At 35.7% G+C, this 23,912-nt stretch overlaps 2 protein-coding genes and 1 pseudogene across 3 annotated transcripts; 2 read left to right on the forward strand and 1 right to left on the reverse strand.

The window, feature by feature from the left end:
- Nucleotides 1–4,922: 4,922 nt before the first annotated feature.
- On the forward strand, nt 4,923–8,922 carry LOC143595570 (phosphatidylinositol/phosphatidylcholine transfer protein SFH8-like). Its single transcript, XM_077074556.1, has 15 exons — nt 4,923–5,027; nt 5,118–5,226; nt 5,835–6,147; nt 6,228–6,327; nt 6,407–6,673; nt 6,765–6,842; nt 6,940–7,041; nt 7,121–7,170; nt 7,264–7,363; nt 7,444–7,542; nt 7,634–7,747; nt 7,859–7,994; nt 8,078–8,451; nt 8,532–8,606; nt 8,705–8,922. The coding sequence occupies exons 2-15, from the start codon at nt 5,193–5,195 to the stop codon at nt 8,723–8,725; spliced, it is 1,863 nt and encodes a 620-aa protein (XP_076930671.1). The 5' UTR covers nt 4,923–5,027; nt 5,118–5,192; the 3' UTR covers nt 8,726–8,922.
- A 306-nt stretch (nt 8,923–9,228) lies between these two features.
- Nucleotides 9,229–14,563, reverse strand: LOC143595567 (phosphatidylinositol/phosphatidylcholine transfer protein SFH12-like). Of its 2 annotated transcripts, XM_077074550.1 has the most exons (12): nt 14,536–14,563; nt 14,162–14,414; nt 11,463–11,562; nt 11,117–11,383; nt 10,951–11,028; nt 10,763–10,864; nt 10,646–10,695; nt 10,461–10,560; nt 10,216–10,302; nt 10,028–10,099; nt 9,787–9,913; nt 9,229–9,695 (listed from the first exon to the last, which is right to left on the reverse strand). In XM_077074550.1, the coding sequence occupies exons 1-12, from the start codon at nt 14,561–14,563 to the stop codon at nt 9,229–9,231; spliced, it is 1,731 nt and encodes a 576-aa protein (XP_076930665.1). The 2 variants fall into 2 exon arrangements, with proteins under 2 accessions (XP_076930665.1, XP_076930666.1); XM_077074551.1 differs by lacking the exons at nt 9,787–9,913; nt 14,536–14,563 and having other exon boundaries at nt 9,229–9,726; nt 10,028–10,069; nt 14,162–14,411.
- Nucleotides 14,564–19,949: 5,386 nt separating this feature from the next.
- Nucleotides 19,950–20,091, forward strand: LOC143595571 (U2 spliceosomal RNA; annotated as a pseudogene).
- The last annotated feature ends 3,821 nt before the right edge of the window (nt 20,092–23,912 follow it).

Below are 23,912 nucleotides of genomic sequence, written 5' to 3' on the forward strand. Positions count from 1 at the left end.
ATGCTAAGAAAGGAGGTGAAAAATGGGGAAAATACTTTTTTTTTGTATTGACTGTTGGTGGGGTGATATGCCATTTTTTGAGAAATTCCCGTTATTGTTTGCACTTGAGACCATGGAAGGTTGTTTGGTCTCAGATAGGCTTCTGATGTATGAGTGGGCAATTTGTGGTAGATGGGGACGTTGCAGACAGCCTGTTAGGGTTAATGAAGTGGGTAAACAAAGACTTTTGTTGCAATGTTGTCAACATGTGGTGTTGGGTGGGGGACCGGACCATTTGGTGTAGGGTTTTGATGATGGTGATGGTTTCTCGGTGAGGGGTCTAAAAAACGGCCTCCATGATATTAAACCACCCTATGGAAATTACTTGATGGAATGGAACCAAAAAAGGTTGGTATTCACGCGTGGAAAGTGGAAATGGGTAGGATCCCGATTTTGTTCGAGCTTGTTAAAAGAGGCATTTCGGTGAGAACAACGGTGTGCCCGATTTGTGAAGATGAGTTGGATTCGGCGGAACACTTGATGATTTCGTGTCGGTTCGCTCAAACATTATGGAGCGTAATATCTTCGTGGTGTAAGGTTCCTTCTATATTTGCTTTTTCAGTCAAAGATTTGTTGGGTTTGCATAGGTTCCTCCATTTTCCAAAAACGAAAGCAAAAGCTTTTAATGCGGTGTGCATGACGACAATTTGGTGCATTTGGTGTTCATGTAATGCTTTAATTTTTTAGGGTAAACCGACTAACCTTAATAATGGTTGGTGAGATTAAGGTGCTTAGTTTTATGGGAGTAAAGAACTGGGGAAAGAATACGAGACTTATGTGGGAGAATAGCGTGGCTTTAATTTCTTGTAGTAAGAGTGTTCGAGTCGCTTTTGTTTTATTTGTGCTGGGTTGGTTGCGGTATTACACATATGGGTTTGTTTTGTGTTTTGGTCGTTGCTAATGCCTTGCTTGTAACAATAGTTTATAATAAAATTTTGGTTGGCCGTTAAAAAAACTTAAATTACTACAGCTTAAGTAGGGTTTTTTAATTCGATTTATTATATAAATGACTTGAATAAAATCTAAATCGGGTTGCATGTTCTTTTTAAGTCTTGTTATGGTTAAACTTACTTTTTAATTCCCAACTTTGAGAGATTTATTATGACTTAGTATTTACAATTTTCTTTTTGTATTAATGCTACACTATTAGAGTTGAGAACATTTCCGACTGACGCGTTCATAGTGAGGTGAAGCCTATATGATGGAGAAAGTGATGACGTAAGATAGAGTAGTAGAAACTCATTTGTTTTTACAAATGATTACAAAGTTTAAACGTGAGTGTGTGGAGTCACGAAGGAGATATACAACGTTTTTGGGTGTTTGTGGCTTTGTATTGTGGATGCTTTTGTATTTTCAAACACATGTCTTTTAGATTTTATTAAAACTAAGAGCATGTCTGGTGTGTAGGTTTCGAATGTGCATAATATGATCACACGGTCAGAGAAATGAGGATATTGAATATTTCTTTTTGTGACACAAAAGAGTTCCCCAGGTTGAAATTTAAAAATAGAATATGTGTTTTATAAAATAAACAATAGTTAGTTGAAATAACAAATATAAATATAGAATTAAATGTGTAATTAAAAATAGCAATACATAAAATATTATTATCAAACTCACTTTTCTCTTTCTCGCTTTAGTAAATTTTTGGAAAGCGTCAAAAATTATTTTTTACATCTACTAATAAACACAAACACACGTGAATGAAAATATAAAAATTTCATATAAAAATATTAAAGTTAAAGCTCATATGGTTAAACTTATAGGAGATTGTTCACGCGAAAAATCATCTTAGCATGAGAAGTACGAAAAATCAATATAAACCACAAATATATTTGAAATCTTAAATGTTTGACTTGACGGCAAAGTCAATTGCAAAAAATGATCACCACATAGATCATACCTGCGAAAAATCCACCACATGTAGCGTCACGTACTAAGTTGTGGTGGTGGATAATGATTAACAGATACGTGCATTAAAATTCCCATAAACCGCATTTTGGGCTACTCATTTTGTTATCTAGCAGCCCAGATAAAATAGTATTAGATGAAATAAATTTTAGGTTTACCAGAGCCATATTCAATTTGATTATGAAATCAAACAAATATATCAAATTATTAAATATATACGAGCCCACCATTAAAGACTACTTAGACTGGACATGGGCAACAAACCAATTATTATATACTGGGCTAGACCGTAGGGGTGCTTATTGGACTCGAATTTAAATTTATTAAAACTAAATTCAAATTCAAAAACCAATTTGTATTTGATTGGGTATATTCGAGAATTCTAAATTATGAGAAAAAAAGGTATAAAACATAAATAATATATGTTTTTTACAAAAGAATAATAAAACATATGTATAGTTCAAATTCAAATATTAGGGTCGAGTTGATTAATTTTTTTATAAATTCGAATTCAAATTAGGTTACAACGCTAATTCAATTCAGAAAGCTAAAATTTTAGTTTCATAACTCTAATTCAAAACACGCATACCAACTAACATTTTTGTCTTTAGATGGATGTGAAAGAAATACGCATGTGTGAATCTTATAAGGAACATGCCGTGTTAAAAGTTGTTGCGCACAAAGTGATCAAGCGTGAGCGTACACACACACAATAGTAATAATAATAATAATAATAACAACAAAATGTGCATCGACAAATCAACACGTGTTTATACCATTTACATTAGATTCGTTCGATTTTCTCGTGTCTAAGACTGTGAATTACTTAGCCGAGTCTAACAAATTATGTATAGTAAGTATTATAACCTCAAGAATCAAGATCTATAAATATAATTAGATGACCCTCAGCGCGTTGCGCCGAGTCTGTCGAGTTGTACATTTTGTATCCTTTTTAGCGGTTTTTTACAAAAGCGTTATTTTGCCTCCTGTACATACAAAAGATGTTCACTTCATGGCGATTTCAAAAGCCGACTGCGTTTGAGGTGGATCACAAAAACCTTTCTTGAAACTAGTCTCATCTGGATCTCTAGCTTCCTGACACGCTTACACCTGCAAAATGTGTTTATTGCTTAGTTATCCAACGGATCATTTGATTTGCTATATATGTTGAAATTTTATACCTCGGCCCTAAAATGTGAGTTTTCTTTTTGTTCCAATTGCGCAATTCTATTTTGTGATTGCTAGTGCAGCAGGTGGTGTATTAACTGGGCCTGCTCTGGTGAGGGTTCATACACAAAAGGAAAATCAAGTTATAATATAATTGTAAATCAAAATGTTATTAAATATTACCTTACTTTATTGTATTTTCATCATCATAAAACAAAAGAAAAAGCACTTGTTTTATATATGTTATATTTTGTATTCCAATATAGAAATAACAAATCTATAATTCAAATGTGTTAACTTTGTAACATAATATGATGAATAAAAATGAATGGGCATAAGAATCTCGAGCGTTAAAGGATTACTACTGATCATAATTTACATTTTAAATCCAATCATCACTTACATATACCTTAGTTAAAATTTGAATTCTTACAAACAAATCTTATAGATAACCTAGCATTACTGCAGAAATTTCTGCTTGCGGCTAAAATAGTTTCCTCTAAGGTAACTGCTAACCTATACCGAAAGGCGACGACTATCTTAAATTTCCAATAACTCTATAAAATTACCAAATAACAGTGACTAATAAAAGCATTTAAAAAAGGCAACGAAAAAAACTAAAACTGACATCAAATCCCATTGAAATGAATGTCAATCATAGATGTAATAAAAAAACTAAGCTTGCCACATTACCCACTCCCATTGAGGATCCAATGAGGTTTGAAAAAGCAGTGTCCGTTGCTGCCCGTAAATGAGCATAGGTATAATAGCTTGTTTTAAAAAAAAATTTCCTTTTTGGTGATCCTCAATGAAATTCAAACGACAGAGGTAACTTAGAAACTACAAAAAATCATAAACTCAATATTCACATAAGCCTAACCATGGTAATCCCCTAATCAATAAAAGCATAGGCCAAAATAAAGCGAATTACCAACCCTAACGAACTAATCATCGCATAAGTATCATACTCGATCTCTCTCCTAATTGATCAAGAATATGGCGCAAAAACAGAAATTACTTAGAAATCAGTAAAAATGGCAGGCCCGTAAACCTAACAAACTAATTATCTCATAAGCATAATACAATCCCTAATGGAAAAAAAGCATAAAAATAATCAATCACAATAAGAAATTAAGTATAGAGTTGAATACTTATTGTGAACTGTGGATTTTTGTTTCTTCAAAACCCAACAGTAAACCCAAACCTGGAAACAAAAAGGGCAAGTGAAAATCGCAATTAAGCTACAGACACTCTGCACTCGATTTTGAGATTTCTTTGCCGTTGTTTTTCAGTGCAAAGAGGGCGAAAGGAAGTTTGAAGTAACCCGCGTCGGCCACCGATGAAGGGTCGTGATCTGGAATACTAATGGACGATTGGGGTTGGAATGTGTGGCTCGCTGTAGAAAAACAAAAGTAAAGCAGTGGTATTGTAGCAATAGTTCGATGTTGGCGAAGAAACCCTAATTACGAACCCTCTCTGTCGCTGCCATCGACTTCATGACAGAATCAGCCCATGTGAGTCATATAAAACAAATATCAGCTTAAAATATACATAAAATACAAGTCCATGAGTAAAGTAACAAACAGCACGTGCGTACTGAAACTAAAACAAACCGCTTCACTGTCGGTGACCGAATCATCATCACCGCTCCGGCGGAAATCAGTTGCCACCCATCACGCGTAACATCACATTCTTTCTTTACTGCCACGTGGATCCCCAACAATACCACCCGTCCCACCAGCTCCCTTTATTCTCACCCAAAAACCCTCTCTCTTTTTCTTTTTCTTTTTCTTTTCTCTCACACCAAATCCATCCGCCATGAATGCTAACGCCGTCTAACTCCGTTACAACCTCACCGTTCGATTTTACTAACCGCCGTCAAGATCTGCTTACTGGGTTGTTCCAATTAGGTAACCTAACTTCTGGGTTTCTGATATTTTGAGATATTTTTGAGATTAGGTTAATTCAGCTAAATTTTAGGGGTTTTGATGGCAATGCAGCTCTTCTTTCTCAATTGATTGTTAACCGAAGACGGTGGATCCGATTGTTGACTGGTTTGCCCTAATTTTGACCCCATGTCTGGACCGCTAGATCGATTCGCCAGGCCTTGTAAGTCTTTGCTTCTTTCATTTAAAGTTAGGGGTTTTTGTTTGGTTGGTTTGTTGGACCGTGTGATTTGATCCGAATTGGTAAATTTGGGGTTTTTTAATCAGTGTTAGGGTTTGGTTTCTTGGCGTCGGTCTTTTTTATTTGAAATTTGAATTGAAATTTCAAGATTCAAGATTTGGTCAATGTGAATATTTTTGGAAGCTTGTGAATTTGTGATGTTTCAATTTTTGCTGCTTTTTTTTGTTCTTATTCAGATGAAACTTAAAAGAATTCTTATTAAAATTTTCACACTGTATGTTATGATAGTTATTTACATACGATCTAAGGTACAAAGTTATAAATTCTAGGGGTGAGAGCATACACCGGGTAAGACCCGGTTATTTACGATAGGGTGGGCTCCCAGGTCCTAAGAATACCATTAAACGGGTTCAGGTCGGGTCTCGCGGATCCGGACATTTTCTCTTTACATAAATCGGGTAAGACCCGCGAGACCCAAACCGGCCAGACCCGGTTATTTACAATAGAGTCGGGTCCCGGGGCCTAAGAATGCGGGTCTGACCGTATTGCACACCCCTGAGTTACATTCTTACATGTTTGCTATTTCATAGGCTTTGAGGGATCTTCAGGCAATGATGAAAAGTCAGACAGAAGAGAACGAAGGTCGGATTTTGAGAATTCGGAGGATGAAAGGAGAACAAGAATAAGTTCTTTTAAAAAGAAAGCACTTAATGCGTCTACCAAGTTCAAACATTCTCTCAAGAAAAAGAGAAGCAGGAGAAAGAGTGATGGTCGAGTCAGCTCGGTTTCTATTGAGGATATTCGAGATGCAGAGGAATTAAGGGCTGTTGATGCTTTCAGACAAGCCCTGGTTCTTGATGAATTGCTACCAGAAAAACTTGATGATTATCATATGATGTTGAGGTATATTATCTCCTTTCTTTTTTGTTTAATCTTTAATGTTTTATAAGTAGCTTAAGATTTGATTATATATGTGTTTATAGGTTTCTGAAAGCAAGAAAGTTTGATATTGAGAAAGCAAAGCATATGTGGGCTGATATGATCCAGTGGAGAAAGGAATTTGGTGCTGACACAATCATTGAGGTTATTAGCATAAATTGGTGTTGTCATCAATGTTTTGCATCAACTATCTAATTTGATATTAATGACTTAATGTTATCAGGACTTTGAGTTTAAAGAGTTGGTTGATGTTTTGAAGTATTACCCGCATGGTAATCATGGAGTAGACAAAATGGGAAGACCGGTCTATATTGAAAGACTTGGGAAAGTTGATCCTAACAAACTCATGCAAGTTACAAGCATGGACCGTTACATAAAATATCATGTACGTGAGTTTGAAAAAAGCTTTGCTTATAAGTTTCCCGCCTGTTCAATCGCTGCAAAAAGACACATAGACTCAAGCACAACAATTTTGGATGTTCAAGGCGTGGTATGTTTCCCGTTATGCAAATATATATTGGAATATGAATGTTATTGTACGGTGTGGATTTATCATTAATCTTTGGTTTTTGATTTTTCAGGGATTAAAGAACTTCACTAAAAGTGCTCGGGAGCTAGTAATGCGGCTCCAGAAAATAGATGGTGACAACTACCCTGAAGTAAGATTAATTTCTTAATCAAACAGTTACATCATGCTTTATATAATATATATTATTACAGCTATTAACTAACTTAGTGCCACTAAAAACTCTGCAGACGCTCAATCAAATGTTTATCATTAACGCGGGCCCTGGTTTTCGATTGCTTTGGAATACCGTTAAGTCATTTCTGGACCCCAAAACAACTTCAAAGATCCATGTATGTTCAAAAGAATTGCATTTTTACTGTATAGGTTTGTTGGGAAATATCTTTTTGTTTATTATTGTTCTGTTCACAGGTTCTTGGAAACAAGTACCAGAATAAGCTGCTTGAGATCATCGATGCAAGGTAGCTCATATTTTATGTTGGCTAATTACCATATAAAACTATTTCTTTTAAGAATTCCTTTCAATGAATATGTTTACTGCAAAAACTGTGCAGTGAATTACCAGACTTTCTGGGTGGCACATGTACCTGTGCAGATCAAGGGGGTTGTCTTCTGTCTGATAAAGGGCCATGGAAGAATCCTGAAATCTTGAAGGTTTTTATTTTTTGAAATCTCATAAACTTAACCAGTTAAATCATTAAGGTTTTATTCAATTGGGTTGCTTTTTGTTTCAGCTGGCACTTAATAGCGAAGCAAGGCGTGCTAGACAGGTGGTTAAAGTTTTGAACAGTGAGGGCAAAATTGTTGCTTATGCTAAGCCTCAGTTACTCATGGTTAGACACTCTGAACTGTTGCTGTTTGCTTGGAGCTACACTAATTTTCTCCAGAAACTTTTGAACGATTGCTTTTATTCCTGTTGAGCAGCTAAGAAGCAGCGATACATCAACCGCTGAATCGGGATCAGAAGCTGAAGACATTGCATCCCCAAAAGCAATATTGAATTACTCCCATCTTAGGTTGACTCCTGTTCGTGAGGAAGTGAGTTTTCTATTTACTCCATTATGTATTTTTCTTCTTTCTTTTTGGTATATTATAGTTATGACAAATGACAATAGTAATGTTTTTTCTTTTCGTTTTGGTATTATGTAGGCTAAGGTGGTTGGAGCTACAAGTTATGCTGGTCAATTTTCTGGATATGATGAGTATGTTCCCATGGTTGACAAGGCTGTTGATTCTGTATTGAAGAAGCAGGCATCAATGCCAAAGCCGCCATCGGCTCCAAAAGGTTAGTTTTTTCGTTTTGTGTCTAGATTTACTTTTTACAATCTTATTGCTACAAGATAATAAATTACTGAGTTCTTGATCTAGGGATGCCTCTTGAATCTGTAGCTGAGGTGGCACCAGAAAGACTCAATGCAGGAATCATGGTGCTCATTATGGCTTTCTTAATGACCCTTGTCACGCTCTTCCGTTCGACAATGACCCGCGTGACTAAAAAACTTAATGACGGGCATGTCTTGTCTGAGGATGTCCGGGAAGAATCTGGCGCCGTGCCCACACCACCTCCCGTTGTGGAGACAGAAGTTGTTTCTTCTGTTTTGAAAAGACTAGGCGAACTTGAAAATAAAGTTGATACACTTAAAGCAAAACCATCTGAGATGCCTTATGAGAAAGAGGAATTGCTAAATGCTGCTGTGTGTCGGGTTGATGCCTTGGAAGCCGAACTCATTGCTACCAAAAAGGTAAAATAATGTCGACCTCCTTTCTGATGTGGCATCCTTGTTGGCAAAATATTTGTGTGACATGGCTGTTTTTTGTGCAGGCACTTCATGAGGCTCTGATGAGGCAGGAAGAATTGCTTGCTTACATAGACAGTCAAGAGGAAAAAAAGATGAGGGTAAAGTTGGATCTTTTTTTTTTTTTAATATGTTTCATAAATAAGTGGTTAGATATAAATATTTAATACTAATATTTTTTTGTTTTATGTAATTGCAGAAGAAGAGATTTTGCTGGTGAAGTGCATTGGCAGAAGGCCAGCTCTGTTTGTTTCTTTTTCTAATAGTGTGTGTTGTGCTGTATGATTTAACAATTGTGTGTGAGATTATACTTCATCAATCCTTGAGATTTGTTTCTTTGTTTGTTTGGTTTATGACTCATGAGTTGTGTTTGGTTTTGAATATGGTTTTAATCAACTCTTATACATTTGATGATTTCTTAGTGATGTGTTCTTTTCTCTCAACTTCTACCCTTTTTCCACGTGTCGTATTGTTATTGGATGCACAAATCAAATAAATGGGAGAGAAACAGTTAGCCTTAAAAGCAATTTACTGTACAATCTGGGTGCCATCAGTCAATGTAAGGTTTTTATGGACAAAGCAAAAATGTTACAGCTGAAGAGAGCAGAGCATGTAGCCTTAAAAAATGAACATTGCTATTGCTGGCTGCCACCAGTCTCACCTTTTCCTTGTTTCTACATTACCTTAAAACAACTAACAACCAACATTGTCTGTCTTGCTAATTCAGAAACCAAATATGCTTTTCTTTTTCTTCTTCTTTTCAAGGTAAGCTGCAAACTCTTGTTGATTAATTGTGTCCCCAAGAGACTTCTTGGTAGCAGCAAGCTCAATCTCCAAAGACTCGATGCGATTCAAAGCGTTATTAAGCATTTCCTCTTTCTCGGGAGGCATTTCAATTGGTTTGTCGGTGAGGATTATTACTTTCTCTTCCAAATCCCCCAACCGCTTCATCATTGACAGATACTCGGCTGTAGAGATGCCAGGCGACTGCAATTGGTACGGGTCGGGCCTCTGTCTCAGCTCTTCGTAAACGGGACCATGGTAGTGGTTGTTTTCTATCTTTCGGGGCATGGTTTTTGTCATGCGCACCATGGTCATGATGCCCATCATAAAAGTCATCATACCCGTAAAGATGTTGTTTCCTAGCCCATCGTTTGCTGCCTTGTAAGCATCTGTGACACTGTAAAAATCTGTATCGACAAAAACAAAGTTTACAAATAACTAACGCGTTAAATATGAAAAATGTAAAAAATATTATATACATTTGGATGATGGTGGTACCTTGTGGCCCGGGAACCTGCTGCATTTGTCTGCCATAACTTGTATCAGCGGGCCTTTCAACCACCTGCGTGTGGAATCTGGGTTCGTTTGTGGTTGGGGTGCTTTTGCTTGCAGGAGCACGCGTTTCCTTTTTATAATACAAAATGGTCAGAAGGCGCACATGTAATCTTGTGTTTTTGAATGTCTGATTTTTAGTCGGTTAGGAAGATTTATAGACACACAAATAAGTAAGATAACTTACTTCTTCGTGAACAGGAGCGAGTTGTGGTTGCTTGATGTTCTCCTTTTGCATTCCAGAAGATTCCGCATCCGCCTTGAAAGAACTGCTCGTGTTAGCAATCTACTTGGAAACGCTTTAATAATGATGGAAACTTCTAAAACAGATTTATACTACCATGTTTATATTATCATGTTTCTTAGGTAAAATACCTTGTTAGAAGACTGATCCTCAGCAATGGTTCTCTCATCCGCCATGTCAGATCTTGACGAACATTTGTGTTCACCGTTACGAACCATCTAACAGATAAATATGACATTCAGAACACTCTATATTATTTTCTTTGAATTTCTTAAATAATTACGTCTAATTGGTTTTAATAAGTTTTAGAGTTTGACAACATATGGATGAACACTTTGAAACATATTTATTTGACCCGTTAGAGAGAAAGTCAGACCTTCATGATATCTGGATCTTGCCATGGGCCCCTATCAGAACGCATACAACCGCCTTTATCGGCACATGTGCAGGTACCACCCAAGAATTCCGGGAGTTCACTGCCACAGTAAAAAATTATGAATATACATAAAATTGAAGACAATATTAGAAAAAAAGTTTTTGAGGCATATTTGGTATAAGTACCTGGCTTCAATGATTTCCAGGAGTTTGCTTTGGAATTTGTTGCTCAAAACCTAGTCAATAAGATTACACTAATAAATAAAACTAATAACTATATATGTTAAAAAGATGTGAACTTACATTAATCTTAGATGTAGTTTTCGGGTCAAGAAAGGTTTTAACAGTGTTCCACAAAAGCCTAAAGCCGGATCCTGCATTGATGATGTACATGCGGCATAGAGTCTACAAATAGCGTGCAAATAAATAACTACGTTACGTTTTTCATAGAAAATATTTTTAACAGTAACTGAAATGACAGAATATAATACCTCAGGATAGTTGTTACCATCAATGTTCTGGAGAGATTGGATAAGATCCCTAGCAGATTTGTTCATGCTTTTTAATCCCTAATTCAAAACCATGTAATTAGTTTGACCAAAAGTTAAAAATGTGGTTTAAGCGGGTACTATAACGAGTAAAGATTAACTAACTCACCACACCCTGAACATCAAGAATCGTGGTACTTTGATCAACGTGTGTTTTAGCAGCAATCGAGCATGCAGGGAACTTATCAATAAACGTTCTTTCGAACTCCATCACGTGGTACTTGATGTAACGTTCGAGAGTCGTGGCTTGCATGAGCTTGGTGGCATCAACCAAACCAAGTCTCTCAATATAAACAGGTCTTCCATCTTTATCAACTCCATGGTGCCCTTGAGGATAATACTGAAGCACATCTTCTTTTTCCTTAAAATCAAAATCCTAGACACAAAAACAATATATATTTTAAATAATAAATATGTAGTTAGTTAAATCCATTTAATGATATGCTAAAAAATACCTCCATGATGGTGTCTGTTCCATACTCTTTCCTCCAACTGATCATATTAGTCCACATTAACTTGGCTTTCTCAAGATCATAATTCCTGGCCTTCAAAAACCTATAGTGATAGTTCATTAGTAATTTAGAATTGAAAGCAATTAAAAAAAATGGGAAAAATCATGAAAATAGGCAGTTACACCCGGTGGCGGATCCAGAAAATTTTTTCACAGGGGTCGGGAATTTTTATGGTCGATACTAAGACAACTGTCTGGTCGAATTGGGTCGGGTCGAATCGGTCGAGTCGGGTCATATATATAAAAAAAGGATTACCAAACAAAATATTAGATAACAAATATATTAAAGTTGTTCTCTACGAGTTTTCATTTTTTGAAATCTAACCATTACATCATCTACTTTAACATTGACAAGCAAGTCTTGCTCAATGTAACAAATACAACTGTCGCTTAAATTTTCATCACCCATTCGATTACGCAAATCGGACTTCACATACTTCATCGCCGAAAAGGATCTTTCAACGGTTGCGGTTGCGACGGGTAATACGAAAGCTAACTTTAATAAACGATACAACAATGCAAAGGAATGGTGTTTCTTTGTTTAAATCATTAATTGAACAAGACTTGCTAAATCATTCAAGTTTTAAAATCGTTTATCTCCTTTCAAATTATCGATGTATGTCGCGAGTTCAACCGAGAGTCTTCTTTTATCACTTTCATCAAAATCACATGGGTACAACTCGACTAATTGTAATATTTTTGGAATAGAAATGTTACAAGCCAAACAGAAGAACTCAACCCAAAAGACTAGTCTGATAGGTGAGGGAACTCATTTGGCTTATAAACCCCACACCAGTTGCCCATACAACCGATGTGGGACAAGTCTCATACCTTGCAATGGTTTCAGTCCGTAACAATGCACCCTCCTTAAGGGCCAACGTCCTCGTTGGTCATGGCCACGTTGGTCACGGTTGGCTCACTCCAGGCCACCACTCCGTGGGCCACCACTCCGAGTCCTCGTTGGTCACGGCCACGTTGGTCACGGCTGGATCACTCCAAGCCACCACTCCGCGGGCCACCACTCCGAGGTTGGCTCTGATACCAATGTTACAAGCCAAACAGAAGAACTCAACCCAAAACACTAGTCTGATAGGTGAGGGAACCCATTTGGCTTATAAACCCCACACAAGTTGCCCATACAACCGATGTGGGACAAGTCCCATACCTTGCAATGTTTCTTTAATAAACGATACAACAATGCAAAGGAATGGTGTTTCTTTGTTTAAACCATTAATTGAACAAGACTTGCTAAATCATTCAAGTTTTAAAATCGTTTATCTCCTTTCAAATTATCGATGTATGTCGCGAGTTCAACCGAGAGTCTTCTTTTATCACTTTCATCAAAATCACATGGGTATAACTCGACTAATCGTAATATTTTTGGAATAGAAAATGCCCAAAAATTATCACAGGGAGTCAAACAACTCAAAGAAACAAGTAAGTCGGATGTTACCTCGTTAAAACGGTCCCCAAACTCTTGGATTTGCAAATTTAGAACCGCATTGAAGCAATCATACTCATAATAGTGGTGATTTTCATGCTTGTTTTTTTACATAGTCTAAATATCATAAACCTAAAAATCTAAAAGCCAAGCTAAATTAGACATAAATTGAATGTATTATGTTATACCTGAAAGGCTGGAAACAATTTTAGTGGACGTGAGGGTTGTTGCCTGTTGAAAACTTGGAAACAATTTGTAGTGCAGTAGTGGACGTGAGATTGTGTGAGAAGATAAGGTGTCAAGGATGATGTGAGATTGGTCGGAATTTCCGATTCCGGTGAGTCGGTGACTGGTGAGAAAAGGACGAAGTGAGGCAGCAAAGGCGGTCAAAAAAATAAATTTTAGAAGTTAGAATAAGATTGAGTTTTGAGCTAAAAATTGAGTAGGGTTTGAATTGGGTTTTGGGCTTAAAAATTGGATTTGATATTGGACTAATGGACTTGTTAATATTAAAGTAAAATCTAATAGGAAAAATTGTTTATATAACGTTTATATAATTATATTTATAAAATTGTCATTGTATTTTTTGTTAGGATTAGTCTCAAAATATCATGGGGACGTCTCGAAATTATACATGGTACGGCTTCAAAGTTTCACAGGGGTCGGTGCAAAAATTTTACAGGGGTCGGTCGGGAATTTTCGGTATATTAACACTAAAAAAAATTCACAGGGGACGGAGGACACCCCTTACTAACAAGTGGCTACGCCACTGGTTACACCATGCATTTTGTAAAAACATATCCAAAACCAATCAACCAGACAAGACCACACAAGCACGGTTGGATAAGAAGACAAAAATTTAGCCGACAAAAAAAACTTTGGAAAGTACAATGGATCCACAAAATTAACCAGTAATACAATAACATGTGTAAAGTGTTAGCTAGATTCTAGCTAGCGGGCCATGATTTAGCGTTGGCTAAATTTATAACCCCATTTTACTTTTCAAAGATTTTCGCATTGGCTAAATTTCATTCTTAGCCAGTTGTGTGCTTATTTGGTCTAGTTTTGATTCATTGGTTTTAGATATGCCTAGTTAATAAATACCAAAAGTCAATGTCTATATGGTACAAAATGTTGAGAAATATTTAAGTAATTTTCCCTTTAAAAGTATTTGCAAAGGGTAATCACTGTGTTTAATCAACCTTAATAGCATGTGGTAATCATCATGTTTAGCTGGTAGTAGGTCTTCCGGGATCAAAGCTTGTCGGAAAGCTTCAACCGCCTTTAAATCCTCTGCATCATGTTCATCCTCAACAACAGACATCACTCTACTACTGCTCTTCTTGCTGAAAGAGTTCCTAAATTTGTTTGACGCATTGATCGCCTTCTGTTTAAGAGAATTACGCCTAGCCTTCTTTTCCTCCTCTGAGTTCTCCAACTCTAATTTTTCGGAACCTACATAAAACCTTTAATCATAATTCATACATCCATTTTCCACGCTTAAACCGAATAAATCATGCTATTAATCAAATAATGAACAAATGGAAGAATATCCGAAAAGCGGGTATATACTTACCAGGGCGTTCAGGTCCGGACTCGCTCATGATTGAAATTAACAATGTTTGTTAGCCGTGCCGAATCTTAACGCCCTTCCAAATGCCTGCAAGTTTGAGCAGCAAAAACACAATCACCAAATAAATTCAATACATATTCAAAACATGAGCATAAAGCATATATCTATCGTACATTCAACGTAGCTGCAAATTTTATTTTTTTTTCATGTATAAAGTAAACATTAATCCATTAATAACGGAAACATCACATGCAAAACACCATTAACCAATTTCCGGAACATATTAAGAAAATAATAATCGTTCACATTTCATAAAAAAACTAAACACATGCATGCAATAACATTACATATAAATTTATATCAATTTGATCGTTCAAAAATCGAGGGAATTGCAGGAGAATAATATATGTATACCGAGCAGCGACAAAAAAAACAATGGCAGGATGAAACAGAGGGAAGAAGGGAAGAATGTTATTCTATAATGTTCTCGTCATCATCTCATCTCATCTCGTCCCCCAGAAGACTATATTTTTGGAAACCATGGAATGGAGTCTAGAGAGAGAAAGAGAGAGATTTGGGAAATGGCAGCCAGCCACTCTCTTTCATGTTATAAAGGTGTCGGGCCGACCATGAATATCATGGTTAACCAGACTGGAATTGGAACCGACAAATGACTAAAAAGTATATCGGAACCAGACCATAGTAAACCGGTTTAATTCCAAAACTATTAAAATTGGTTATGTGACAGAATCGGTTATGTTATCAAATGGGGCACGACTTTTGAGTTTGTATCAAATGAGCCTTGAGTTTTAAACTTTTAATCAAATGGGTTGTGGAAATCATTATTAAATTCAAACTTCGCTAATTGTAGCAATCAAAAATTAAAATTCAAACATTAAAGTTCAAACAATATTAACAGAAATCTAAATAGTTGCATTCAAAGCAACTAAGCAAGAAATGAAGACTTGTGTACGCTTTGAGATTGCAAAAATCGAAAATTTGCGTTCGAGTAGTTTGCAAGAGAATATTAGATTAGGGTTTTAGTTAGGTGGCAATCGGTGTTTGTTAAGAAATCATTTTTTTTTGTTTTGGCTCGTGAATATGAAAAACTCATTAAAAAAACAGGGATTGAGATTTTGAATTTTAATAGTCTGGTCCTTTGATTCCATGTCTCGAGCCTTCAGATTTACCGGGAACTAAACTGCGAACCGTTTAATGCAAAAACTGAGAATGAAAAAAAGCGTATGTAACACACTTTGATGGTTATGATACACCGGTTCGGTGTCGGTTATCACGGTTTTGAACTGATTCTTGCTCACCCTAGTTTTATTAAGAAATTAGGTTCGGTTTTGATTTCATGTTTGCACCTAACAAATGGCCAAACTAATGAAGTTAGACTAGAAACTTTTGGTATAGATTTTTTGTTAATTACTTATTGAGGAATTAGGGATAATTTTTTTGTTGGAAAATTTAGTAATAACTAGGAAAATTCATGACGCGTTGCGCTGGGTTGATGTTATTGACAGTCGTATTCGTACAACTTATCAAATCATGCAGTGCGTCTGCGAGTCGAGGTGAATTCGATGGGTGACAGGTTACGAAACCAGTAATTACCCCCCCCCCCCTTTAAAAAAACCTTTGTTAACTTTGTTAACGCAAAATTTACAACAAATTAACATAACAAAACACGTGTTGCGGTTAAGAACCGATGGCACTTCGGTTGATATATTGTTACGACCCAAAAAATAAAGCAAACAATATATTCTTCCAATCTTAAATAAAACAATTTAACATATTTAAAATTTTTAAAAATGTGGCGAACGATAAAAACACGCACGTTGCAGTTGCGAGCTGATACGAATTCGTTGATTATGGGCTCGAGGGACAAAAATAATAAAAAAAACCCTACACATTGCATTTGTGAACTAACGCAAATTCAGTTAAAATCGACGTTGTCGAGACTAAATCGTACACAGAAAACCATGTGCTGTGGTGGTGAACCGACACGGGTTTGGTTGGTATTAGGTTACGACTCCAAAATGAAAGCAATAAGTTAATTCGCCCACACTCAAAGCATAACAAATTAACATATTTACATAAAAAGACCACAACGAAAATAAAAAAAATATAGGCGCGTTGTGGCCTTGTCCTGATGCAAGTTCGTCCAGAATTGATGGCGTAGAATAACTCACGGGGAAAAAGAACTTTGAGTTGCGACCGCGAGCTCACGTGAATTTGGCCTGAATCATTTGACGATATCAATGATAAAAAAACTCGTATTTTACGGCACCGTACCGACACAAATTTGAAAAATTAAAACAAATTAAAAGCAAATAAGAAGTTTGACCACCAATCACGTGATATATAATAATAATAATAATAATAATATGTTTTTTTACATATGAAAGGACGAATAAGAAATTGAGTAGTTGTAATAACAATGTTAAAACAATTTGTTTTCAATAAATTGGATGTTTGTATGACCTTTAAGGATTTCTCATGAAAAAACATGACCATACATGTTAACAATATATTCAACAGCTATAATTAACTTTTTTAATAGAAAAATGAATGCTTTTTTATTAAATTAATGATTTTTTATGCCCCGTTATTTTAAGTCAACATAAGACTTTCAGAAATTACTAATGTAAATGAAAATACTGTTTATAAAAAATAAAACTTGGGAACAAATATTTAAAATAAGATTACTTTTTTTTTTCTACAAATATAATAATAATCTTCTTAAAGTACAAATTGATTAAAAAAGGAACCCTATTTTAATGAAATTGTGAATTTAGATTAAGTATGAATAAAAACGGTATCCTCCTTGTGAATATTTTTCATTAAGTAAAATACAATAGTTTAAAAAAAGATAGTTAATTACAATATCAAATAATCATTTTTGTTATTTGGTACTTTTCAACGTTTTTTGTGCTTATTTTATAATAATGTTTTATATAGCTATCATTTTTGGAAAATTATTTCTCTTTAAAAAAATGCAACGCCTTATATTCACTATGAAGCTTGGTGTTATAGCGTTTCTAATTCAAATGCAATATTATTTCTATTACTATTGCCTATCTTCAAATAATAAGAACTATAAATTAATGGCAAACTGATACCAACCGATACGTTATTCAGTTTTCAGACATTTTCTACATCACCATCATGAATACCATCATTAAAATAACCACAAACATATTAAAATAATCACGTACTTTATTTTCTCTTGACAAAACTTTCTTCATCCCATCTAATTTCCCTTTTATAAACGAATATCTAACAAAAAGTGTTGATCAAAGTTACAACTAATTAAATGAGTACAAGGAAATGAAATAAAACACTAAATGGGGCTGATGATTCTTGTTCAACATGAGTCACGTAGAATAGATTGCGGATCTCCCAAGAGAATCCGTCTGTTTCCAGGGTACAACAGCCAAAGCAGTTTGTTTGTCGAGGAAGACCGAACACCTGAATTGAAACTTGAAACTTCAAATAAAGAATTAGAAACAAAAGCGTGACAAGCTTCACAAGTGTTTGTATTTTGTTGTAAGTTGATTATCTTGGAAGCATCCTTCCAAACAAGAACTCTATTGTTTATATTGTGGATAAGAGGCTTTTGAGTTGGATGCAAGAACTAAGAACAAAATATAGTCATTAAACGCCTTTAGTGTCATTATTGGTTTAATCAATTCTAATCACAGCTCCCGACCTTTCATATGATGCATTTAGTGAAGATGCTACATTTAGTGAGCAAACCCAACAATCATGAAACTGCTTAACTGAATGAATTATTATTATATTGATAATTAATAATAATAATATAATATAGATAAAGGATATATAAGCCACGGATGATACAACAGTAAATAGACAAAACATGACGCTTTATAAACTTGTACAATACGCTTGAAGAACGAAACGATATAATGGCAAATTACTTTTTTGCCCTATTATGAAATGACGTTTTCGTCCTCGTGCTCAAATTGTGAACTTACCCTTTGTCCATAACTCCTCCTTAATAATATAACTAGCATAAGTGCCCACGCGGTGTCGCGAGTCCGCACAAATTATCCCCTCGTATTGATATGTAGAGTTTGGTGTGGTGTATAATGGGTTATCAATGTGAATGCAACGCGCTGCCGCATGTGCATATGGTTTGTTGGATGTTTTTTTTCTACAGGGATTACATCGTGTTTGTGAAAACATGGGTACCCGCGCGATGCAACGGGGTGCCCGCGTAACCCGACTTTGAACACATAATAAGTGTCATTACATGCGTCACCTGATGATGGTGCGCACGTAACCCAAAATTGTATGCGTAACTCATGTAAAGCTAGTACGCGTGTAATGGAAGATTATACACGCATAACCAACACCGGAATGCACGTTACCAACATTAAACATGCTTAACCGACACCGCACCCGTAATTAACGTTGATCTAGTGCGGGGCATTGAGTTGAGCACTTTCCAACTTCCAAGATTGAGTTACGTGGTGCTGGATACATGTTTATCTGCCCTGGTACATGTAAACAATGGCATCCGCGTAACCATTTCGAAATCAATAGGCAAAGTTTAAATATACAGTAATTTCAAATGTATAATTTTTTAAGGTAACCCATTTTGGCCCGAATCCCGTTATGACCCGACATTGTTCTAACCTGAAACTTGTTCTAATTTGACTCCTTTCGACTCAAACCCGTACCAACCCGACCCGAACCAAATTTACCCCTTTTTTTTTCGACTTGTTCCGACCCTAATCAGTTTTACACATCCCGAGCTTCCCCGACTTGACATGTTGCCAGTTATAATAGGTAACATGTTAATATTTTAAACTAAAAAAATATATCAATGCGATACTCAAATTAAATAGAATAAAATGATCGTTTTTATGACGTAATTGGTTTTGTATTAGGAGGAATATGTATAACTATTCTTTAAATTTACATAAAATGAGTGAAGTTGAGAGACATGTCAAGTACGTATGTTATGATATTTTACCATGTTTGATTTTGATTTTCTCTAGTACTAACAAATTCTGTTTATATGTAACCAACTTTAAAGGTTCTTATAAAAGCAAATCACAAAAACTAATTCGGTCTTCCTAGCAAAATATTTAGTTTATAGTTGGTGATTTGTATGCTCACACTTGAATTTCCTTTAGCAATAACATAACCAGTTTCAAAACTTCATTAAGATGCCTTTAGAAAGAATGTTGATATCATTACAGTTAGCTGGACAATAATCAACATTACTTTATAATATTTAAAGGCTAGGTTTTATCAAATATAATAAAGTTTTGACAGAAAACAACCAAAATGAGCAAAAGTAAATCAAAGTCCCACATTGACTAAGTGAAGAATACAAACTAAGAGGGTTGCATATTTAAAAGATGACATGTAAAGAGATAAGGGTAAACCTTTCTCGGCCTTTAGACTAAGATCAAGTGTAGCAATATGTAATACGTAGACCATTGGCTCACTCCTTCAGAATAGCTTGCTGTTGAGGTATTTGAGCAAGCCTTGGTGTTGCACTACTACTAATTGGCTTGGCGCGCCCATCCAATTCATAGTTGAATACTTTAATGCGTATCGCTTAAATATAATACGTAACTTTATAGCTTTTGTCTGAATGTTTGTTACCATTTTATACAAACTCCAATACAATTATGACAATTCTCACTTTTTTTATAAAGCGAAGTGGGGTATTTTACTAATTGACATGAAGTGGGAGATTTTACTAATTGATAACTCAAAAAAACTAACTACCGTTGCCGTTGCCACAAGCACTGTCAGTAGTTGCCAGCTTCTGCCACTGCTGATGTTTTGCAACCTTATAAGCAACCACTTCACAAAACCAAACCGGATCAAGAACACAATTTTCGCTTCCATAAACAACAGCTTGTACATTCACCATAAGTTTAGCAACCTTTTGCAGTTGCTTCTTTAATTATGTCATGAGTTAAACCCTTGAACTCAATTTGTTTCATATAGTTTTACCATATTTTCCACTCAAACAAAATGACATATCATTAACAGTATACAAAAGAAAAAATAAATATATAAACAAATACAATGAAATGAATAAATGCATCATATTCCTTTTACCAAATGAAAGAAATAAATAAACGCCCTGCTTGCGGTGCGCGCATATAATGTATATGTGTAAACTCTCGGGTGGGCGAAAGTGAAATTGCACTAATTTTGACGTTATTTTACTAATCTTGTGAAAATAACGTTAAAAGTGGTGGGAGGTTAATCAGGCATCGTGTGGTGGCGTTGATAGTCGAAATACAATGGTACATGCACCAATCGGTCGGTGTCCCGATAGTTGAGTGTTATGTGACTTCATGTCCAAGGCCTGATGCAAAACTACTATCAAGCCGGGAGTCTCATCGGAAGCAGCCTCTCTATTCCTACGGGGTAGAGGTAAGGTTGTCTACATCTTACCCTCCTCAGACCCTGCCATAGCTTTGCTATTGGTGGGATATGATGATGATGATGATTCCTTTTACCAAATACAATGTTTCTGTTTTATGGTCACCAATCCTACAAATATATGAATATGTCCAATGTTCCAAAAAAAATATTTGTCCCATTTCTCCTCTACATCTACATATATTAGATACGTGTATATCTACATTTGATGATAAATACAAACCAATGACAAAAATTACCAACAAACTGTGTACGCGAGCATCGTGATCGATTTCTTTTATTTTTTAACACGAAAAACAATTTCTACCTTCCGATGGTATTAGAATTAGGTGATTACACTCGGGTCTTTATTGGTTTTAGCTTTAATCCCATGCTTTCAGGAGAGAAAAGCTCTATGGTGATGCATGATGGGCTTAACAGGCTTCTCGGTTTGCCAGTAGACGAGCTCGGTCTATAAAGCCCATACCCCATTAGTAAATATTCTATGGGTATCAACATTGCATGTGGTTGCTCTTCAGTCACCATTGTATTGGTAAAAGTCAAAATCGGTGTTTTAAACTTTAAAAACAAAATTTTGATACAAACTTTTAACCTATTAGAATTTAGAGCCATTAGGTTTGACAGAAATCAATCTTTGCATCAATATATCATTCACACCAACCTTGAAAGTAGAAACCAGCATGTTTGACAGGTAAAGCACTTACTTTATATAATATAAACTTTGAATTGCTTCATGTATGAATTTGTTGAGTTATAAATCTTGATACAAACTAAACATTATCACATCAAATTTTTAACTTCACGTCAAGGTTGTCAAAGTCAAACCAACCACTCTCAAAATTCAAAATTAGAACAAAATCCTTATGCCTTTTCACCACCATTTCTTCTTATAGAGTGCTACTTATGTGATCTAATAAGGATATCGATCTTTATCACTAAAACTAACAAACTCACATCACAATAGATTGCCTTTTAGACCATTACATAAAATTATACAACATGCATAAAATATCATGTAAAACTCTAAGAAAATGGTTCTTACACTACCCTATCATTATCTCATGCTTTATAATAATAATATAATATAATGTAATATAATAATGATAATATTATAGTACAGATGTATGGATAGATTATATAGATATGTAGGTATTTTTACTATCTATATTTACTAATAATTATCACTATCATTATTTTTAAGAATGCATTATTATATGAACTTAATGTAATATAATTAATTACTTATGCATTCTTATATGTAGTTAATGCAATTATTATTAAATATTAGCTAAAAGACAATAAACTTTTTGTATCTCCAAAGGACGGAAGAGTGATTTCACAACAACCAAAGCTTCATCTGGTTGTACCAAATGCTTAAGAATGGATTCAAGTGTTAGCAAATTACTTTTTATACCCAATTATGAAATGTCGATTTTATTCTTGTCGTGTAATTGTGAAATTACCTTGGTTGCCCATCACTCTTCCTTTATATATAAATATAGATATAGAAAAGTATAGGTTTGAGCAAAAGCATACTAGAACCAACCTGGACTGACCCTTACCTGGAACAAAAGTAGCAACAAACATGTAACCAAAATTAATACCCCTAACTTGCATTGCCAAAGCATAAGAAGCTCCTCAATGTAGCTAACCCAATCCAACAAAAGCAGCATAAAGTAGTTTTGAAATTTAGTTAAACAGTCCAGTAAAGCAGTTTCCCCAAACTTAATCCAAACAGTCCAATGACAGAAAAACAACTAATCTTCTTCATTTGTCATAAGGGTCATTGACCCCCTCCTTGAAGGGGTAACAAGGGTACATCGCGATTCCTCCCACCCCACCAATCTTTTACATTTCTTTTAAACTTGAAATTTCTATCTTCTTCCCACTTAGGAACCAAGAGTTTCAACAAAACCAAAAGTCAATCCCACCTTCACTTCCATATCCTATAATGGTAATTGAAGAAATGTGGATCGACTCACTGGTAGACGATCTACTTTCCTCGGGTGTGATTATACTATTTCACCGATGGTTCTCTGGAATCTGGATTCTTCCACCTACAAAATGAACAGCACCGTAAACTTACCCCTCAGAAAGGGACAGAGGGGTCCTCTTTGGGGTAACCCTCCGGTGTGAGAATAAGAATTTGCAGGAGAAGATAATAATATGAGAGTAAGGAAATTGGAGTGTATTGCTTAATATAGCTGAATACTGTGTAATTGGATGATGTCCCTCCTTGTGGAGTTGATGTGGTATTTATAGTGCTAGGGTTTCCAATGATTGGGCTCAGACCCAATTAGGGCCTTGTTGGCCTCCTCCAATTGCTTTGCGCCACGTGTCCCTGGGACACCTGGTGCTTTTTCATTGGTTATAATCACGTGGTAGCACATGGGTTTTGCTGAGTTATCCACCTTTCATTGGCAGCTGTCAACATCAGCATATTCTTATTCCTTAAAAAGATACCTTCTGGAAGGTTGTCTGACGTGCACAATCAAGGTTGCCCTAATCCTGATTTGGATAAGGACGAGGTTGATTATGTGCATGTGTGATATGCGCCTATCCTGAGGATGCGCGAGGTCTTCTCTTTATTCTCACGCGCAGATGTTTCATGCGCAGATGTGATATGCACAAGCATGTGATATGCGCCACGCGCGGATGCGCCACGCGCAGATGTGATATGCGTGAGCATGTGATATGCGTGAGCATATGTGATGCGTGAGCATGTGATATGCGTGAGCATATGTGATGCCTGAGCATGTGATGCATGAGCATATGTGATATGCGTAAGCATATGTGATATGCGTGAGCATATGTGATGCCTGAGCATGTGATGCATGAGCATATGTGATATGCGTAAGCATATGTGATATGCGCCATGCGCATAGGTTTTGGCTTTGTGCCTTCATAATATCTTGATTTCAAGCCTCTTGTCTATATTTTGT

Source organism: Bidens hawaiensis, unplaced genomic scaffold, assembly GCF_021521415.1.
Source record: "Bidens hawaiensis isolate Kalapana, Puna unplaced genomic scaffold, B.hawaiensis_p1.1 tig00045335_1, whole genome shotgun sequence".
In the NCBI taxonomy this organism is placed as follows: domain Eukaryota; kingdom Viridiplantae; phylum Streptophyta; class Magnoliopsida; order Asterales; family Asteraceae; genus Bidens; species Bidens hawaiensis.